This window comes from Dromaius novaehollandiae, chromosome 12 (assembly GCF_036370855.1).
Source record: "Dromaius novaehollandiae isolate bDroNov1 chromosome 12, bDroNov1.hap1, whole genome shotgun sequence".
In the NCBI taxonomy this organism is placed as follows: Eukaryota; Metazoa; Chordata; class Aves; order Casuariiformes; family Dromaiidae; genus Dromaius; species Dromaius novaehollandiae.
This window is the reverse complement of record NC_088109.1, coordinates 963,414-981,808: the sequence shown is the minus strand read 5'-3', so window position 1 is coordinate 981,808 and position 18,395 is coordinate 963,414. Positions and strand designations below refer to the sequence as shown.

Below are 18,395 nucleotides of genomic sequence, written 5' to 3'. Positions count from 1 at the left end.
CTCGCTTGCCCCTTGCCCTTAGCTCACCTCGGCAGCCAGGGGAAAAGGACACTCTCGTCGTCTCCTCGCCCCAGGCTCCTGTCCAACGGGCCCCTGCTCCTCTGCCTGACGGCGAGGGGCCCCCAGCGTGGCCCTGCTGCCTGCTGCCCGCTCTGCTTGCTGCGGAGCAGCTCCAAAGAACAGCGGTGAGCAGCACCCAGCCAGCGCCTGGGCCTCGCAGGGAAGTGCGGACACCGCCAGGGACCAGGGAGACCTCTGTGATGCGGCGCGTCCCACTGTGAGCTCAGCCTCACTGTGTCATCTCTGGGGGCTCATTAGGTCACGGGCACAGAGGTGCCCCAGCCAGGGGCCCCGCTGACCCAGACCCCGCCTCGTGGGCTGACTGCACGGCCCTGCCTCGGCCTGACCCTGTCACCACGGAGGTGCCTGGCTGGCCTGGGCTCAGGGCTGCCCCCCTCCCAATCCCGACCTGCCCTTCGCCCTCACCGGGGGCAGGTGGGACGCGCCCTGGAGGACCAGGCCCCTGCCCTGACGGCCCTGGCGTCTCCCCTGGCTCCCCGGCCCCCAGGTGCTTTGGGCAGGGGCACAGTGTGGCACAACAAGTCCCTTTGAAGTCCTTGCTGGGTAGGTGGGGCGAGGGTTGTGCAAAAACTGCAGGATTCTCTTCCAAAAATCATGATGTTTTGTTTCTTGGTGACAAACAGGGTGCTGGTCGTCTTAGCTGTGTGAACTGTGGAAGCGTCAAAAGCTTCTTTTCCGGAGGAGAGAAGGAAAGGTGTCTGGCACGCCATGGGAGGACCTTGCAGGGGCGGCATGGGGGCACTTTCTCTCTCTGGGTCCACAGATGGGGTCAGGCGGGAGCCAGGAGAGTGGGGCAGCCCCTCTGCCGGGCAGCTCTCACCCCGGCCATGCCCTAGCAGGTGACTTGGGGACTGCCACGCCAGAGAGGAGGCGAGGGAAAGGTTTTGGGGGGACAGTGTGTGTGACTCAGCCGCCCAAATCCTGCCAAGCTCTTCCGGGAGCTCCAAGTCTTTGGCTCACCATGTCCCGGTCCAAAGCACTGGCACCTCTCCTCCAGGCAGGCCCTGGGGGACAGCAGCCACTCCTTGGCATGGGCCGCAGCCTGCTCCCTCAGCTTTGGCGGCTGAACAGACCCCGAGGCTGGGCAGACCCCCAGCCAGACCCTGGCACCACCGGGGGCAAGGCACCGCACGGGAATGCCAGAGCTCCCCCCGGCACTCCCACCACTCCCTCCACCAGCTTGCTCCCAGCAACAGACCTGTCAGCAAAGGGCAAGGGAGCCTTCCCAGGGGCTCAACTCCACTTGGGACTGCAAAGTGAAGACAGCTGGTGCCTGGTCACAGCCGCAGTCCCCAGCCTCTGCCTTGCAAGGGCTTTCTCTGCACAAGCAATGACAGGAAGAGACCCTCCATTAAAGACCCTATGCGGGATCCCACAGGAATTCCTCTGGCCCTCACGGAATAGATGTGCTCCTCTTGAGCCCCACCCGTGAGCTCAGCAGGGCAGGGCTCTCGTGCCTTCGTGGGGAGGCACTGGCCATGACTTTTGGAACAGAATCCTGCAGCTTTTGCACAACCCTCGCTCAACCGTCCCAGCAAGGGCTGCGAGGGGACTGTTGGGCCACACTGTGCCCCTGCCCAAAGCACCTCTGGGCCTCGCCTTGAGACCTTGGATTCCTGCCTCGCTTCGCTAGCCTCAGGGCTGCCTTGGCCTGACACCTTGCGCTGTTAGGACTCCTCTCTTGCCGCGCAGCCTAGGCTTCCCCCTTCTCTTACCTCCTGCAAAGGGCAAAACCAAAGCCCCCGCCCAGGGCCAGGCTGCCTCTCTGAGCTCGGCTCGCTGTCAGGCTCACGCTCTTGAGCAAAGCCAGGCAGGTTCCCGCAGGGAAAGCGCGTGCCTGTGCAGCGGAAACCAATCCGCCTTGTGTAGCTAAGAGCAAAGCTGGCACTCCTGGGAGGGAATCCCGCGGCAGTCTGGCGGCTCTTTCCTGGTGGCAACTTCCGCTGCTCCAAACAAGATGCTTCCCAGTTACGGAAGAGCACAGTGCGGGCAAGACATCTTCCCTGCTCTGCCCTCTTCAGTTTGAACCCTGTCTTGCTCTCTTCTTGATGGTGCAGTTGAAGAGCACGGATTCCATCCCTTCTCTATCAATGTCATGATGAGAGCTCTGCTGTTCTTCATAGAAAACTATTTGCTGTGCGACTGAAGGGGCTGGGCTGCTGCTTGGCCATCGCTGTGAGGGAGGGAGCTGTAGAGGACAGGAGCGGAGCCCGACACCACCCCCCGGGCCCAGGGCAATTCCCGGGGCTCCGACTCCCGGCTCTCCCCAGTCCGGAGGAGAATGCCGTAGTTGGTGCTGCTATGCTGCTGGTCTGCACCAAGCTGCCCTTCCTCCTCCTCGCTCTGCCCTGGCGGGGTGACACGTGCCCAGCCTTTGAGCTGGCTATGGGGGAGGAGAGGGAAAGGCTTGGGGGGCTGGGGACCTCTGGAAGGGGGCCGGGTATGCTCCAGAAGTGGGGAGCAGGGGGCTGCACCCAGCCGCTGGCTTGGCTGAGCCCACGAGTCCTGCTGCAAATGTGGGCTCTTGACGTGGAGACCAAAGGCTGCTGCTGGGCCCCTTGGTGCTGCAGCCAGGCTGTGGCTGGGGAGAACAAGCTGGGCTCCGCCCGCGTGCCCTGCTCCCAAACCCCTTGCAGGCAATCCCCCCCCCCCCAAAACCCCGCAGCCTTCCCCAAATCCAGAAACACCCCAACCACCACAACCCTGACTCGCGGCCCAGCCCAGATGCCCCCGGCCCCCTCAGTCCACTGCCTGAGCCCACACAGGGCCACGGGGCTCCTGGGGAGGGCGGGCTGGGCCGGGCCATGTTTTGGAACAGAAGTCTGCAAAGGCCTTGGTGTGAGGCCCTAGAGAAGAGGGATTCTCCTGGGGGCTCAGAGCAACCCACACAGGGCTCAGGGCAGGCGGAGGGAAACCCAGCCCACCACCACTAAACCCCACGGCTCTCCGTGGGGACCATCCCGGGTGCTCAGGCCCAGAGCAGGAGGAGGGGCTGTGGGGGCACGGCCACATCCCAGGGCAGCCTCCATCAGGCCTCAGCTCCACAGCGGCTCTCAGCTTCAGGTGAGCTCTCTCAAGAAATACTGCTGTAATTTGAAGCCGTGCCCCGGGCATGTTCAGCAGACTTGGGCTAGGCGTACAGGAGAGAAAAGGCAGCAAGCCCAGGGTGCAGACCTAGGGCTCGCAGCACCAGGGAAGGAGCTTGGAAGGCTGAGAGAGCAACGCCGAGAAGTGAACAAGTCCTTCCCTTCACAGTGATCTGGAAAGCCACATCTCTGACTGACGCTCCTCAAGGCCGAATGGCGTTTCCTTCCACAGCAGGCCGCCTGCGAGCACGCAGAGACTAGCAAGAGGAGGCAGGCTGGGTGCAGGGGTGGTCCCAGACTTCTGTGAGCCAGGGGGCCCCTATGGGGCGGAGCGGGGCAGCAGGGATCCTGAAGGCAAGCCAGAGGTCCTTGGAGAGAATTATTCCCTTTTAGGAGGGGACAGGAAAACTGTCCTGTTTTGTTTCTTGGTGACAAACAGGGTGCTGGTCTTCTTAGCTGTGTGAACTGTGGAAGCGTCAAAAGCTTCTTTTCCGGAGGAGAGAAGGAAAGGTGTCTGGCACGCCATGGGAGGACCTTGCAGGGGCGGCATGGGGGCACCTTTCTCTCTCTGGGGCCACGGAATGGGAGCCATCGCCCTCAGGGCTGCATGCTTCGGAGGCAGGAGCTGGCGTGCCAGACCATAACGCAGGTCCCTTCCCCTGCCCTCCCAAGCCAAAACGGGCCCCTTCCGCTTGGCGGCTCCTGGGGGTTGTTCCCACCCCCGCCCCCGGCCTCCTCCTCCCTCCTCTGGCCAGGCGCCCCTGCGGGCACAGCCTCAGGAACCAGCTGGCGATGCCACAGAGGGGCAGAGATGCCCATCAGGGCAAGGAGACCAGGCTTCTCCTGCTGCAAGAGGAGACACAGAGACTGCGCTCAGGTGGGCTCTTCCTGTTGCTGAGGGCTGAAAGGAGAGGTGAAGGCAACACCTGCATCTCCCTCCCCCACACCCCTCCCTCCCCCGTCCCCCTTAGTCCTAGGACACAAATCACAGCAACAGCCAGCAACAGGCTACCCACAAGATGCTGTGCCTCTGCGGCTGGGTTCCTTCTCCGTTTTGGACAGGGTCAGCTGCCCAGAGGAGGCAGACATTTATCGGGGCATACGCTGGAGGAACACGGCTGAAACCCTGGCCTTTTTCTGTATTAGGCTCAAAACCAAGACCTAAAACACCCTGTGTTTCATCGTGCCCTCCTTGACAGTCTCATGCGTAGCAGCACTCCTCCAGGAAGAAAATCTCCTCTGCCACAATCCCTCCTGCTCCCCTGCGACTGTACACAGCAGCAGAGGCAAGAGGAAGCTCCTCATGCTTCCCGCAGTCCACCAAGCTCCCGGGGGCGGCGGGGCAATGGCGGGAAGTAACCAAGGGTGGAGACCAGGGAAGGACGGAAGTTTCTGGAGGCCTGAGATGGCCCGCTGAGGGCGCAGAGCCATGAAGCTGTCTTAGCAAAGAGGTGAGGCCTTCCCCTGGCGGCTGAGGGGAGCAGAAGCGCAGGGGAAGCGATGACAAGAGCCCAAGCACAACAGGCAGAGCGTGTCTTGTGTCACACAGGCCCCAGCATGTGTGCAGCCAAGCACACCGGGCTCCCTGCGCTGGCCGTGGCACGGCTGCTTGAGCCCCACAAGAACTCCACCTCTGTGCTTCCTCTCCCTGCAGAAGTGGAGCGCACAGCCACCAGCTGAGCAGCAGCCCCCTTTTTCTGGTGGGGATGCGTCAGCAGGCACGGGGTCAGTTTGAGAAAAGGGAGGGAGCCCCGAGGGGCGGCTGTTGCTGGGCCGGCATAGGTATGCCAAGGCCCCCGTAGGGGCCCAACAGAACTTGTCTGCCATCTCTTGGTGCTGGTTGAGGCATTTGGATGCTGGGAAGCTTGCGCTGGTCCGCATGGGCTTGACGTCTAGTCAGGGCGCGGCACGCTGTGCTGAACGCCTCTGTGCTGACTTGCACTGCCATTGCAGTCTCTAGGTCGAAGGAAATCGGAGAAACTCTGTTCCTCATTTCTGCTGTAGAGCAAAAGGCCATTTACACGAAAACACGCTGCTTCACGGCAAGAAAAGGACAAGGACACACTGGGGGCATCAGGGCCAGGTGCCAAATGGGTGCTGCCTACAGCCTCCTCTGTTCGGATGAACCGCCTGAGGTTATCCTGCGGGCAAGACGTGTGTGCCGCACAGCCCCAGCCATGAACAACGCTGCGTGTGTCAGGGCTCAGCGTGAGCCAGGGGCTGCCTGGGGGCCGGGGAGCCAGGGACAGCAGTATTTCTTGAGAGAGCTCACCTGAAGCTGAGAGCCGCTGTGGAGCTGAGGCCTGATGGAGGCTGCCCTGGGATGTGGCCGTGCCCCCACAGCCCCTCCTCCTGCTCTGGGCCTGAGCACCCGGGATGGTCCCCACGGAGAGCCGTGGGGTTTAGTGGTGGTGGGCTGGGTTTCCCTCCGCCTGCCCTGAGCCCTGTGTGGGTTGCTCTGAGCCCCCAGGAGAATCCCTCTTCTCTAGGGCCTCACACCAAGGCCTTTGCAGACTTCTGTTCCAAAACATGGCCCGGCCCAGCCCGCCCTCCCCAGGAGCCCCGTGGCCCTGTGTGGGCTCAGGCAGTGGACTGAGGGGGCCGGGGGCATCTGGGCTGGGCCGCGAGTCAGGGTTGTGGTGGTTGGGGTGTTTCTGGATTTGGGGAAGGCTGCGGGGTTTTGAGGGGGGGGGGATTGCCTGCAAGGGGTTTGGGAGCAGGGCACGCGGGCGGAGCCCAGCTTGTTCTCCCCAGCCACAGCCTGGCTGCAGCACCAAGGGGCCCAGCAGCAGCCTTTGGTCTCCACGTCAAGAGCCCACATTTGCAGCAGGACTCGTGGGCTCAGCCAAGCCAGCGGCTGGGTGCAGCCCCCTGCTCCCCACTTCTGGAGCATACCCGGCCCCCTTCCAGAGGTCCCCAGCCCCCCAAGCCTTTCCCTCTCCTCCCCCATAGCCAGCTCAAAGGCTGGGCACGTGTCACCCCGCCAGGGCAGAGCGAGGAGGAGGAAGGGCAGCTTGGTGCAGACCAGCAGCATAGCAGCACCAACTACGGCATTCTCCTCCGGACTGGGGAGAGCCGGGAGTCGGAGCCCCGGGAATTGCCCTGGGCCCGGGGGGTGGTGTCGGGCTCCGCTCCTGTCCTCTACAGCTCCCTCCCTCACAGCGATGGCCAAGCAGCAGCCCAGCCCCTTCAGTCGCACAGCAAATAGTTTTCTATGAAGAACAGCAGAGCTCTCATCATGACATTGATAGAGAAGGGATGGAATCCGTGCTCTTCAACTGCACCATCAAGAAGAGAGCAAGACAGGGTTCAAACTGAAGAGGGCAGAGCAGGGAAGATGTCTTGCCCGCACTGTGCTCTTCCGTAACTGGGAAGCATCTTGTTTGGAGCAGCGGAAGTTGCCACCAGGAAAGAGCCGCCAGACTGCCGCGGGATTCCCTCCCAGGAGTGCCAGCTTTGCTCTTAGCTACACAAGGCGGATTGGTTTCCGCTGCACAGGCACGCGCTTTCCCTGCGGGAACCTGCCTGGCTTTGCTCAAGAGCGTGAGCCTGACAGCGAGCCGAGCTCAGAGAGGCAGCCTGGCCCTGGGCGGGGGCTTTGGTTTTGCCCTTTGCAGGAGGTAAGAGAAGGGAGAAGCCTAGGCTGCGCGGCAAGAGAGGAGTCCTAACAGCGCAAGGTGTCAGGCCAAGGCAGCCCTGAGGCTAGCGAAGCGAGGCAGGAATCCAAGGTCTCAAGGCGAGGCCCAGAGGTGCTTTGGGCAGGGGCACAGTGTGGCCCAACAGTCCCCTCGCAGCCCTTGCTGGGACGGTTGAGCGAGGGTTGTGCAAAAGCTGCAGGATTCTGTTCCAAAAGTCATGGCCAGTGCCTCCCCACGAAGGCACGAGAGCCCTGCCCTGCTGAGCTCACGGGTGGGGCTCAAGAGGAGCACATCTATTCCGTGAGGGCCAGAGGAATTCCTGTGGGATCCCGCATAGGGTCTTTAATGGAGGGTCTCTTCCTGTCATTGCTTGTGCAGAGAAAGCCCTTGCAAGGCAGAGGCTGGGGACTGCGGCTGTGACCAGGCACCAGCTGTCTTCACTTTGCAGTCCCAAGTGGAGTTGAGCCCCTGGGAAGGCTCCCTTGCCCTTTGCTGACAGGTCTGTTGCTGGGAGCAAGCTGGTGGAGGGAGTGGTGGGAGTGCCGGGGGGAGCTCTGGCATTCCCGTGCGGTGCCTTGGCCCCGGTGGTGCCAGGGTCTGGCTGGGGGTCTGCCCAGCCTCGGGGTCTGTTCAGCCGCCAAAGCTGAGGGAGCAGGCTGCGGCCCATGCCAAGGAGTGGCTGCTGTCCCCCAGGGCCTGCCTGGAGGAGAGGTGCCAGTGCTTTGGACCGGGACATGGTGAGCCAAAGACTTGGAGCTCCCGGAAGAGCTTGGCAGGATTTGGGCGGCTGAGTCACACACACTGTCCCCCCAAAACCTTTCCCTCGCCTCCTCTCTGGCGTGGCAGTCCCCAAGTCACCTGCTAGGGCATGGCCGGGGTGAGAGCTGCCCGGCAGAGGGGCTGCCCCACTCTCCTGGCTCCCGCCTGACCCCATCTGTGGACCCAGAGAGAGAAAGTGCCCCCATGCCGCCCCTGCAAGGTCCTCCCATGGCGTGCCAGACACCTTTCCTTCTCTCCTCCGGAAAAGAAGCTTTTGACGCTTCCACAGTTCACACAGCTAAGACGACCAGCACCCTGTTTGTCACCAAGAAACAAAACATCATGATTTTTGGAAGAGAATCCTGCAGTTTTTGCACAACCCTCGCCCCACCTACCCAGCAAGGACTTCAAAGGGACTTGTTGTGCCACACTGTGCCCCTGCCCAAAGCACCTGGGGGCCGGGGAGCCAGGGGAGACGCCAGGGCCGTCAGGGCAGGGGCCTGGTCCTCCAGGGCGCGTCCCACCTGCCCCCGGTGAGGGCGAAGGGCAGGTCGGGATTGGGAGGGGGGCAGCCCTGAGCCCAGGCCAGCCAGGCACCTCCGTGGTGACAGGGTCAGGCCGAGGCAGGGCCGTGCAGTCAGCCCACGAGGCGGGGTCTGGGTCAGCGGGGCCCCTGGCTGGGGCACCTCTGTGCCCGTGACCTAATGAGCCCCCAGAGATGACACAGTGAGGCTGAGCTCACAGTGGGACGCGCCGCATCACAGAGGTCTCCCTGGTCCCTGGCGGTGTCCGCACTTCCCTGCGAGGCCCAGGCGCTGGCTGGGTGCTGCTCACCGCTGTTCTTTGGAGCTGCTCCGCAGCAAGCAGAGCGGGCAGCAGGCAGCAGGGCCACGCTGGGGGCCCCTCGCCGTCAGGCAGAGGAGCAGGGGCCCGTTGGACAGGAGCCTGGGGCGAGGAGACGACGAGAGCGTCCTTTTCCCCTGGCTGCCGAGGTGAGCTAAGGGCAAGGGGCAAGCGAGATGGAGGGCTGCTGGACCGAGACCATCAGCCCAGAGCAGAGCTCCTTGTTCCCAACGCTGCTGCAGCTCTCCACCGAAGGTAAGGGCTTGGGGAGCTGCTTCCCCAGGGGCCGCAGAGACTCTTAGCTGTCCAAAGAGCTGTGGAGCCGGCGCTGTGAGGGTGGCTGCAGGCGGCTGGGGGCTGCCACGAGAGCCTGGCCTGGGCTGGGCTGGGCTGGGCTGGGCTGGGCTGGGAGGAAAGGGGTGCCCTGTCCCAGAGGGCTGGGCCTGACATGTGTTTCCCTTGCTTTCCAGAGATTATTGCTATTTGGGATGCCGTGTCCAATTACATCCTGGAAGAGCTGATGCAGGACAAGGTGGGCTGGTGTCCTGGAGGGTTTTGGCTGTCCAGGGAGCCCTGGGTGCCCGGGAGCAAGCCTTCCTTCCCCCAGCCCCACAGCTGCACACCACACCTGGCCCGCCTGCTGCACAGCAGCTTTTTGGCCAGCCGGGAGAGAAACCCCGTGCAGCTCTAGTGTAAGACAGCATCTGGCACGTCCCAGGGCTCCCCGCTCCCCTGCGGCCCCCCACTAAAGACCGCGCAGAGAGACAGGGCTCTGTGCCAGGGCTGCTGGAAACCCCGGGGATCTTCTCTAGCTGAGGGACGTTAGTGAACCTCTCAAGGAGGGTGAGGGACAATGCGGAGAACGTGGCTCTTCTCTAAAGCCTTCCCCAAGTGCCCCTTGCACGTCAGCAGCAGAGAGGGCACAGAGCAGCGTTCCCACGCTCCGACAAACAGCACTTTTTCCCTCGCCAAAAGCCTTCCTGGTGGGCCTTTGTGTCTTTGCTGTGTGCAGGGTGTGCTGCTAGCGGGGCTCGGCACCTTCTGCACGGTCTGGGAGCCACTGCGCCCTGGCAAAGACGACGTGCTGACAGTTCGAAGGCCTGTGTTCCAGCTGGAAATGGACATGGTCTGGCTGCAGAGGCTCCAGCATCCCAAAGTGACTCTGCCTGGTGAGTTGGCAGCGGCCACCCTCTGCTTCCCCTTGCCACATCACCTGTGGGGCAGGGGGTGGCTGCTCCCTGCTCTTTGGGAGGGGCAGGCAGAAGTAGCGATGTCCAGCTCCATCGCCCTGCAGAGAGCTCTTTCCGAGAAGGACCTTTTCTCTAGGTGTTTGTACTACAGAATAGTGCTTGCACACAGTCAGGCTCTCTCTCTCTTTTTGAACTGCCCTAACAACTGCCTCCGTGCCACTCGCCTCTCTTGATGGCCCAACAATGGAAAGTTGGCCTGCTGTGGCAGTGGTGTTGTTCCTCTCCCGTGTAGACAACGTGAAGATCAAGCCGCTGAAGTACCGGCAGCTGTCCCTGGCCACCTCCTTCTCGAGGCGCGTGGTGGAAGACTGCGTGCAAGAGACCATCCGCTTGTTCTCTGCGCACGTGCGCAACAAAGAGAAGGTCGCCTTTGCCTTCAGGGACGTCGGCGTTCTGACTTGCCAGGAAGACAAAGTGCACATGAGCTTTTATGCCCGCTGCACCCGGTGGCTGGCGGACCCCTGCAGTGTAAGTTGCTCCGCTTTCCCTGCGATTTCTTTGGGAATCCTATGGAAGGACGAGCGACCTGATGTGTGTTGGCCAGCCGGGACGTGGCAGCCTACTGAAACGCCTTCCCCAGTGCTTGCCCCCACAGCCTTCTCCAGGAGCAAAGAGAGCGAGCGCCTCCTGAGTTTCTTGCCCCTTGCCCCTACAGAAAGCCTGGCAGTGTTATCAGCCGAGCTCTGTTCTTTGCTGTGCAGCTTCTCCGCACCGGCATGAGGGGCTAATGTTCTCGGCAGAGAGCTTAGAGGAGGCTTTGGAGAGGCGGCCTCCTCTTGTGGCAGGAGAATGCTCTGCTGCCTTCAGCAGCAAGGCGAGAGCTGCCTTGGAAGCCTCCCAATGGGTCTGTGTTACATTGCAGAGACTGCCTACGGTAGATCTCTCCATCTCCGGCACACCTGCTGCCCTGGGGACCCGGCCTAGCCCTCTGCATGTGTTCCCGAGGTGAGTGCCTTTCCTTTGCAGCCCTTGGCTAACCGAGCAGGCGGCTTCCCGGCTGCTGCTCGGCACCGTGCACCGCCAGGGCTTGACACTCAGCATGGAGTTGGGAATAACTCACACAGTGACTGGTTCCCGCTTCACTAAAGCTCACTTTGGGCTTCTCACACGTGTCTTTGCCTGGAGTGAGCGGGAACCGTGACTGCGTTTCTCATGCCCAGCCTGCCCTCCTTCCCATCAGAGAGCAGGGACTGCACACAGAGAGGCATTTAGGCTACGCCTTCTGTCTTTTGGGGGAGAGTGCCAAAAACCAGCTCCCAAAGAGCTGTGCACGGACACAGAGGAGGGGGGATGCAAGAAGGTCTCCGTCAGCAGTGAGGAGGATCCGTGTCCGCAAGCTGCAAAGGGGAGACAATGCCCTTCCTTCAAAGCTGGCTTGTCTTTTGGTTTCCAGGTTTCAGCTTGCTGTGCAAGGCAGCGTGGAGGCCCAGGCTGCCCCCACCGGCTGCCCACAGGGGAAGGAGCAGGAGCTGGAAGAAGAGCTTGGGGCCGTCAGGAGCAGCAAAGGTCAGGGAAGAGATGCCTCCTGACCCGGCTGGGTCCCTGTCCCACGCTGGGTGACAGCAGCCAGGTAAAAATGCACTCCGCAAGCGGCTGCTCTCAAGAGCTTCCTTGTTTCCTCCTTCCAGAGAGGCGTCCTGGCAAGCTCCTGCCGCACCGCGAGGAGCTTTCTCTCCCCGTGCTGCCAAAGTGGGGGGAAGGCGCGAGGCAGCAAGGCATGGAGAGCAAGCCTGCTGCCAGGTGAGAGCCTTGGCGGAAGGGCTGAGGGGCACACTGGGACCTGCGCAGGAGAGACGTCCCCTTTGGACACGCCGGCCCCAGAGACTCAAAAGGCCTCCTGACACTTGTCCAGCAAAGGCTGCCTGCTTGCTGGATGCCAAGCATGCGCCAGTTTGCGGGAGAGCCTCACGTTGCCCTTGTTTTCCTCCAGGGTCATGTCACGCCCTTTTGGGGAGCTGAAGGCAAATCCTTCTTAGCAAACACCTCCTGCCCTTGTGCTAACGCGCCCTGTGGTGTCTCCTCAGGACCCTTGTGAACCAGACGGCCCCCATCCCGGGCACCTCCCCGGGGAAGCAGGTTGGCGTGCAATACCTCCCGCACCCTCCCGCCGGACCTCGGCGTGGCCATGCCGGCGCCACTCCCAGGGGTGCAGCACAGGTGCGTGATGGGGCTCTGGGTAATCCTGGCATCTCACCCACTCGTAGGAAAGCCCCGGCCTATGAGACTCCCTCCGGAAAGGGCCCTCAGCACGTAGCCACTGGAGCCGTCGGTGGCCTCTTTGGGTGCTACTTTTGGGCGTAGTTAGGCACTGCTTGTACAACAGCTTTTTCAGCCTGCCTTCTGCCGAAAATCCCGCAAAAGAGTGACGGTGGCGAGGCTCAAGACAAGGGGCGGGAGAGCGGGTGGAAAGCCAGCGCCAACACGCCCCTGCCCAGAATCCCTGCCCAGACAGACAAGACTAATACTCTTGCCTTTCCGCGGCCCCGCAGGATGCAGCCTGCCCTCCCACGCAGAGGTTTGGAAGAGCTGCCCACGTCTCCCTCTTGAAAGAGGAGCAGAGGCAGCACCAAGCATCGTGGGAGGAACAGCAGGCCGCACTGGAGAAAGAGGCCCGGCGTCAGGCCCAGGTACGGGATGCCTTTGACGGCCCTCTGCAAAAGGGCCTTTCCCACGTCCAGGGCGGCGGAGCCTTGCAGGCAGCCAGGGCCCAGGCGGACGGCTGCCTCCGAGGAGCTGCGCCCAAGCTGGCCCACCCCTTCCGAGGAGGGAGACGGCTGCAGCCAGAAGCGGGCCCAGAAGGAGCCAGGCGCTGCAGCGAGGGCAGCTGGCGGGGGATGCCTCCCCACTGGGCAACCTCTGCCTGCGGTGCCTGCCTTCGAGCCAGAAACCAGCTCTCGGGGGCAGCTGCCTTGAGCCCCTTGGCCCCAGACGTGCCGGCGGCAGAGCCGCAGGGGCTCCGCTCTGGTAGCCCATTGTATCAGCTCCTTGTGTAGCCTGAGTCTGGCTCTACAAGGACTAGGTGCCTCCCCTGCAGCCCAGTGCTGTCTCGCCCATTCACCCCTCCATGCTGAAACCATTTCTTCTTCTTCTCCTTGCAAAACAGATCACACTAGTGGAGCTGCAATACGCCCTCGAGCAGCGTCGTCGCCCAGACACTGACATGCCGGGGAGGCCCCCCCAACGGTAAGCGTGCGTGGGCGCGCAAGCTCAGAGCCAGGGCCTGGCACAGGCGAGGGGCTCTGACCCCCCCTGCAGGTGCCAGGACCCCAAATCCCTCAGCTCCAGGACACAACCTACGACAGCCCCGGCTTTCTTCCGACGTGGGTTTGCAGGGGCTGGGGGGGCCGGAAGGCTCCCGGGAGAGCGGGAGCGGGACTTTGCCACTCCTATTGCAGGCAAGCGTCCGCGCAAGCAAAGCAGAATGTGCAGCTTCTGACTTCCTACAAAGTTCTTCGGGACAGGTGGAAGGAAAGGGTGGAACGAAACCGACAGAGGCTGATGGTGGAGGAGGAGCGGCGCCGGTAAATACCTGGCAACCCAGGCGCGTTCCCCCCTTTCCGCAATGCCCTTCCTGCCATGGCCCTGGGGAAAGAGGGTCTTCTCCAGCCCCGCCTGGAGAAGCACAGAAGCAGCCTTGGAGCCTGGCCTGGCCTCACACATCCCGCCCACTCCAAGGGGGTGGGGGGTGGGGGTGCACCATGACATTTCCAGCAACGTCTCCAGTGGCACAACATCCTCTTCCTGAACCCCGCAGCGCTTTGGTGATGCGCCACCTCCAGAAGAGAGAGCAGCAGGACCGTGTGCCGGGCAGTTACCACCAAGATGGCTTTTATGCGTGGAAATAAAGGGCCTTTCCGAGCTGCTGTGAGCCTTTCCTTGGTGGGCTGTGAAAGTGCAAGGGGCAGCAGGGCAGCTCCAGAGGGGACGGAAAGGGTCAGGCGGGAGCCAGGAGAGTGGGGCAGCCCCTCTGCCGGGCAGCTCTCACCCCGGCCATGCCCTAGCAGGTGACTTGGGGACTGCCACGCCAGAGAGGAGGCGAGGGAAAGGTTTTGGGGGGACAGTGTGTGTGACTCAGCTGCCTGAATCCTGCCAAGCTCTTCCGGGGGCTCCAAGTCTTTGGCTCACCATGTCCCAGTCCAAAACACTGGCATCTCTCCTGCTGTAGCCACTGCTTGGCATGGACTGCAGCCCACTTCAGCCAGCACAAACACTGAACAGACGCAGAGGGTGGCTAAACCTCAGGGATGGCACCTCCAGGGTCAAAAGATGATGTGTGAGTATCAGGGGGGTTTGAGGGCTGCTTGTGGGTGAGGAGAGCAAGCTGGGTTCCCACCACACTGCCCTCAAATCAAATGCCCTGCTGGCGATTCCTGCTCTACCCTGCAGCCGGACACAGGGGATGCCAAATCTGACATTTTCTCTTCCCTTGGACACCAACCACAACTGCCTTCCTGGGCACCAGTTCCCATCACTTTGAAACCAAGGGACCAAGCACAGGCTCCCTTCCACACCTCCCAAAAACCTACACTCTTCCCCATCTGGCCAGAAATCCTTTCTGCAGCAAATACAACTCAGCCGAAGTGATGCATGAGCACTCCCATCACACCCAGGGCACTGATCAGCCTTCCAGAAACAACTATCAACAAAATCTGGTCAAAAGCACTGCCTCTCCTCTTCCTTGTCTGCCTGACTCCCTTTGATCCCTTCCCACCTCCATCCTTTTGGCCATGCAATAGGGCCAGAAACGCCTGGGGAAGGCAGAGACACAGGAAGGGGAGAGCAAGTATCCCTCCCAAAATATAAGGGAGCCCAAGTGATCATTGCCTTCTCTAGTTTTCTTACCTCCTCTTGATACAGCCACAGCACTTTGGCCTGCAGAAGCATCGCAAGGGATTTTATTGTTTGATTTTTTGTGGACAACTCAGGAATTCCTTAAAGAAATGAATCAACTAAATTGGGTTGTGGGGTAGGGCAGGCAAAGCATATACTGTCATCACAACTTTGCTAGGTGAAACAGTGGGGACAGCAGAGTTGTCAGCAATAAAATGGCGGAGAAAGGCCTGGAAGAGGTAATGTAAAACCAATTTTCACATCTCTTTCTCCTATATGCATTCAGTATTTTATTGCAGGTGACTCCTTCTGCAGCTCCTTTCTCCCACATTAAAAGGAAGGTCTAACCCAACCTCATCTCCCCAGGCTCTTCTGCCCTTCTCTGCCACAGGGGCCAGAAGCAGAGCTCACAACCTACACTGAAATATTCTGGGACAAGTGGCTTTGGCCCCAAATTTGTTTAAATTACTGGTCGTAGATTAATCCAACAACTCAGTGAGCCTTTAGCCTTTCAGATTATAATGTTTTTGTGCCAAGCAAAGGAGAAAAAAAATCTGGTTTCATCCCAGAACTCCTTTTGCAACCCTGTCAGTGAGGCCAGGTAGCCAGAAACAGCAAAGGACTGTTTGAAAATGACCCTGCGTCACTGTACTGTACGAGCAACTGTCACACAGCAGCTGGATATCATTGTAGCCTGTGCTGAGGACAGTTGGCCCAACTGTTAACTTCAGTTAATACCTGGAAAGAACCCAGCGGCCTTTACCACACCACAGTATTGGCAGAGCAAATTCAAAGTGCTGTGTTGCCATTTCTGTGAACAGCAAGATGAGCATTTACTCTGCAGTTGCACCTCAGTGAGAAGGCAGTGCACGAAAAGGTCACTGCTCTGCTTTCCTCTCCCCACTGCTCAGCTCTGACTAGCAGTATCACAAGATCGATCCTCTCACAGCTTTCTCAGCGACTTCCCTGCTGGGGGATGGCAAAACTAGGAAGCAGAAAAACTGATGAGGCATGAGATAGCAGGGAACCACTGACGGGATGGGGTGGGGGGCAACGTGGAGATGACTATGCAGCACAGCTGGGCCTCAGCCAGGAGCTCAGCTGCATTTACAGCCCTGGCTATAACATAACACGGTGGATCCCTCAGCTAAAACATATGTACAAACATGCAAGAGGTCCAGTATGGTACTTTCAAAACTTAAGTCCAGCACAGAAGCCACCTGCAAGGAAAGACTCACGATCTTTTACTAGTGTATTCCTCACCTTAAAGCGTACCACAGAAAAGATTCAATCCCCAATAAGTGGGTTCCTGTTTTGTATTACGATGCCCTAGGCTAAGGTCCTAGTATGTCAATACTTGATCCTACAAAGCCTAGTGCTTTCTGGCTGATTCCGTCATATGGCAGTGAGTATTAGATGTTCAATGTCCAGCTTTTTAAGTCAGGTTAAATACCAGTTAAGGTTGCCCCTGGAGATTCCCTGGTGTTTGTTATGTCTTTCTGTACCCTCAGAGATATGAAATAGTACACCATAGACCTCCTGAAAGCACAGGTAAGTAAGTGACTTGTTGGCAGGCAGTGGCAACACTCTTGAGTTTGACCTGTCTGAAGAGTGTTTCCCCAGGATATTTTTTTCTGGAACCTTTTGCTCCAGGATGGCTGCTCCCACTGAGAGTCTTCCTCTCCCCATTGGCAGGGGGCTCTGTCAACTCCTGGGTTTGCATTTTTGTGAGAGAAAAAGGAAAACACTGTTTTCAAGCATGTCATGTATCAGACTGGGGGGAGGGGGGGGTCAGGGTGTGAAGCCAAGTGTGTATGCCGCCTTTAAGGTTGCTCTGTGCCCTAGGACCAGATCCCAGGCCCTGATGCTTTGTAGAGTTTGAATGCTGCTAGCAGCCTTTTGAAAATGACCCAACAATCTCAGTGAATCTGGGAACCTTCCATACCCCCATGACTTTTCCAGCTCACTGACCTGTGTGATCAGCAGGCAGGCCAGGGAAAAATCTTCTCTTTGTGAGACAACTATTTGAGGTGACTTCCACTGCTGTCACTGCCTTGCCATCCAGATGCAAGCAGAGACCGTCTTCTTGGATCCTCATAGAAAAATTCACTTTCCCAAAGCTATTATGGACAAAGCTTCACGAAGCTATGAGGGAAGCTCTCACTCAGAAACGCAGCAGTGTCCTAACATATTCCTCTTTTGAGGTCAGCTCAGGCAAATGAATAAGGTTCAACCACCTGCAATGCACTTGGGATGAAGGTAAATGGGATTTTAAAGCTTCCCAGAAGCCCAGTGTAACCAGACACATGCAATTGTGGCTTTTCCAATTCCAGTAAAACACTGGTTATCACAACTCCTATTCAATAGATTTAAAATAAAATTTAAAAAAAAACACCATAGGCACCTTTTTAAACCTGATGTTGAGTAATATTTAGAGCTACTTCTCTCATGTCTCTTTCCTCAAAGTGCTGTTTTCTAAAATCAAGGCTCTGTGCGCAGTAGGCACCTAGAAAGTCCATCAACCCACACTTTGGGTTCTAGTTTTCTACTAGAAGTTAGTTATTTAAGAAGTCTGGTCCAATCCACATTAATGTTCAAACATATGCTTTGAGCCAGAGACTGCAACTTTCATGGCATATATGACACATGCACACACGTGCCAATTCAAACTCAAGCCCTATCTCCTCTTCTGCTGAGGACACTTGAAAAAGAGTAAAGCCAACTTAGCATCACCTCATCTCTTTCCTGAGATTAAAATTCAGTACTACCACTCATTCATGGTATGACTTACCTGGAAGTCTAGGAATTGTTAACTTACTGAATAATTAATAAGGCCTGCAGGATTGCTCCAACCATTCCACAAGCTTTGGCCAAGCATGCGACACACAGCGCTCGCTAAAAGCAGGGGGTAGAGCACTAGTTGTTTAAGAACACAGACACATCTCAAGTTACAGATGTGGCTCAAGTTCTAATGGAACTGGTTCACCCTGGCAGCTTTGTAAGAGGCTTCTGAACAGCTTGCTCTTCGGTTCAGACGCTTGGGAAAGGCGTCAGATTGCATGGCTATCAGGGGTGCCTGGGCACCCATTCCTCTCGAATGCTCTGAGGATACAGAGCACATCTTCATCTTCTGCTATATTAAATGCATGGTGGGGAGAATGCTGTCATGAACAAGGCAGAAAAATCAATCTACCGATTTAGAATAAATTAGATCACTCCCGAGAAGTTTAATGTGGGTCCCTGGGGCACCATATCCTGAAAAGACAGTAGAACAGAGAAAGACCAGAACACCAGTCTTTAAAATAATCTGAGCACTTCAAAAATACCAAAGCTCCATCTACTGGAAGGCCATATGCTGCAGGAACCTGCATCACACTGAGGATCAGCAGGCTTCTCCACCTTCAGCAGATGACCCAGAATAAGCAGTAACAGGGACCAGATAGAGAACCCGATCTGGCACGGACATCTTGCAGAACTACTACGACACTCGCTGAAAAGGAAAGAAAAATGGCAGTGCTCTCTGCTGGTGAGAGCTGCCCAGCACTTCTGCTGCAAGATGAACTGCGGACAGACCGCTCTCGCAATGCCTGAGTTCTGTGAGAGTAGGCCTCCTGGGAGGAGTGGTGTCTTGCAAAAGACAAACGTCCGAACACCAAAAATCATGCCCACACTGAATAGAACCAGTAACACCAACTCCTGTGAAAAACCCTGGGGTGAGGGGAAAAAGGGAGAATATATCGTAACAACCTGTCAGGAGACTAGGAAACCAACTGAGAGAGACCCAGCATACCAACCAGCTCACTGACCGAGAACACCAACAAGAAGTGGATCTCAAGCAAACGGGTCAGCCTGGGACAGTGCCAGGGATGTCTATGGTGCTGTCTCTACCTCCTATTCAATTTTTGGGT

The 18,395-nt window shown here is 58.7% G+C and overlaps 1 protein-coding gene and 1 long non-coding RNA gene across 2 annotated transcripts; both read left to right on the top strand.

Moving 5' to 3' along the window:
- Window positions 1–8,583: 8,583 nt before the first annotated feature.
- LOC135329601 (coiled-coil domain-containing protein 81-like) lies at window positions 8,584–10,385 on the top strand. Its single transcript, XM_064518529.1, has 5 exons — window positions 8,584–8,662; window positions 8,878–8,939; window positions 9,420–9,576; window positions 9,890–10,125; window positions 10,359–10,385. The coding sequence occupies exons 1-5, from the start codon at window positions 8,584–8,586 to the stop codon at window positions 10,383–10,385; spliced, it is 561 nt and encodes a 186-aa protein (XP_064374599.1).
- Window positions 10,386–10,613: 228 nt separating this feature from the next.
- On the top strand, window positions 10,614–11,783 carry LOC135329629 (uncharacterized). The gene is made up of 3 exons (XR_010391168.1): window positions 10,614–11,163; window positions 11,286–11,397; window positions 11,682–11,783. It is a non-coding gene; the product is annotated as an uncharacterized LOC135329629 (long non-coding RNA).
- Window positions 11,784–18,395: the final 6,612 nt, after the last annotated feature.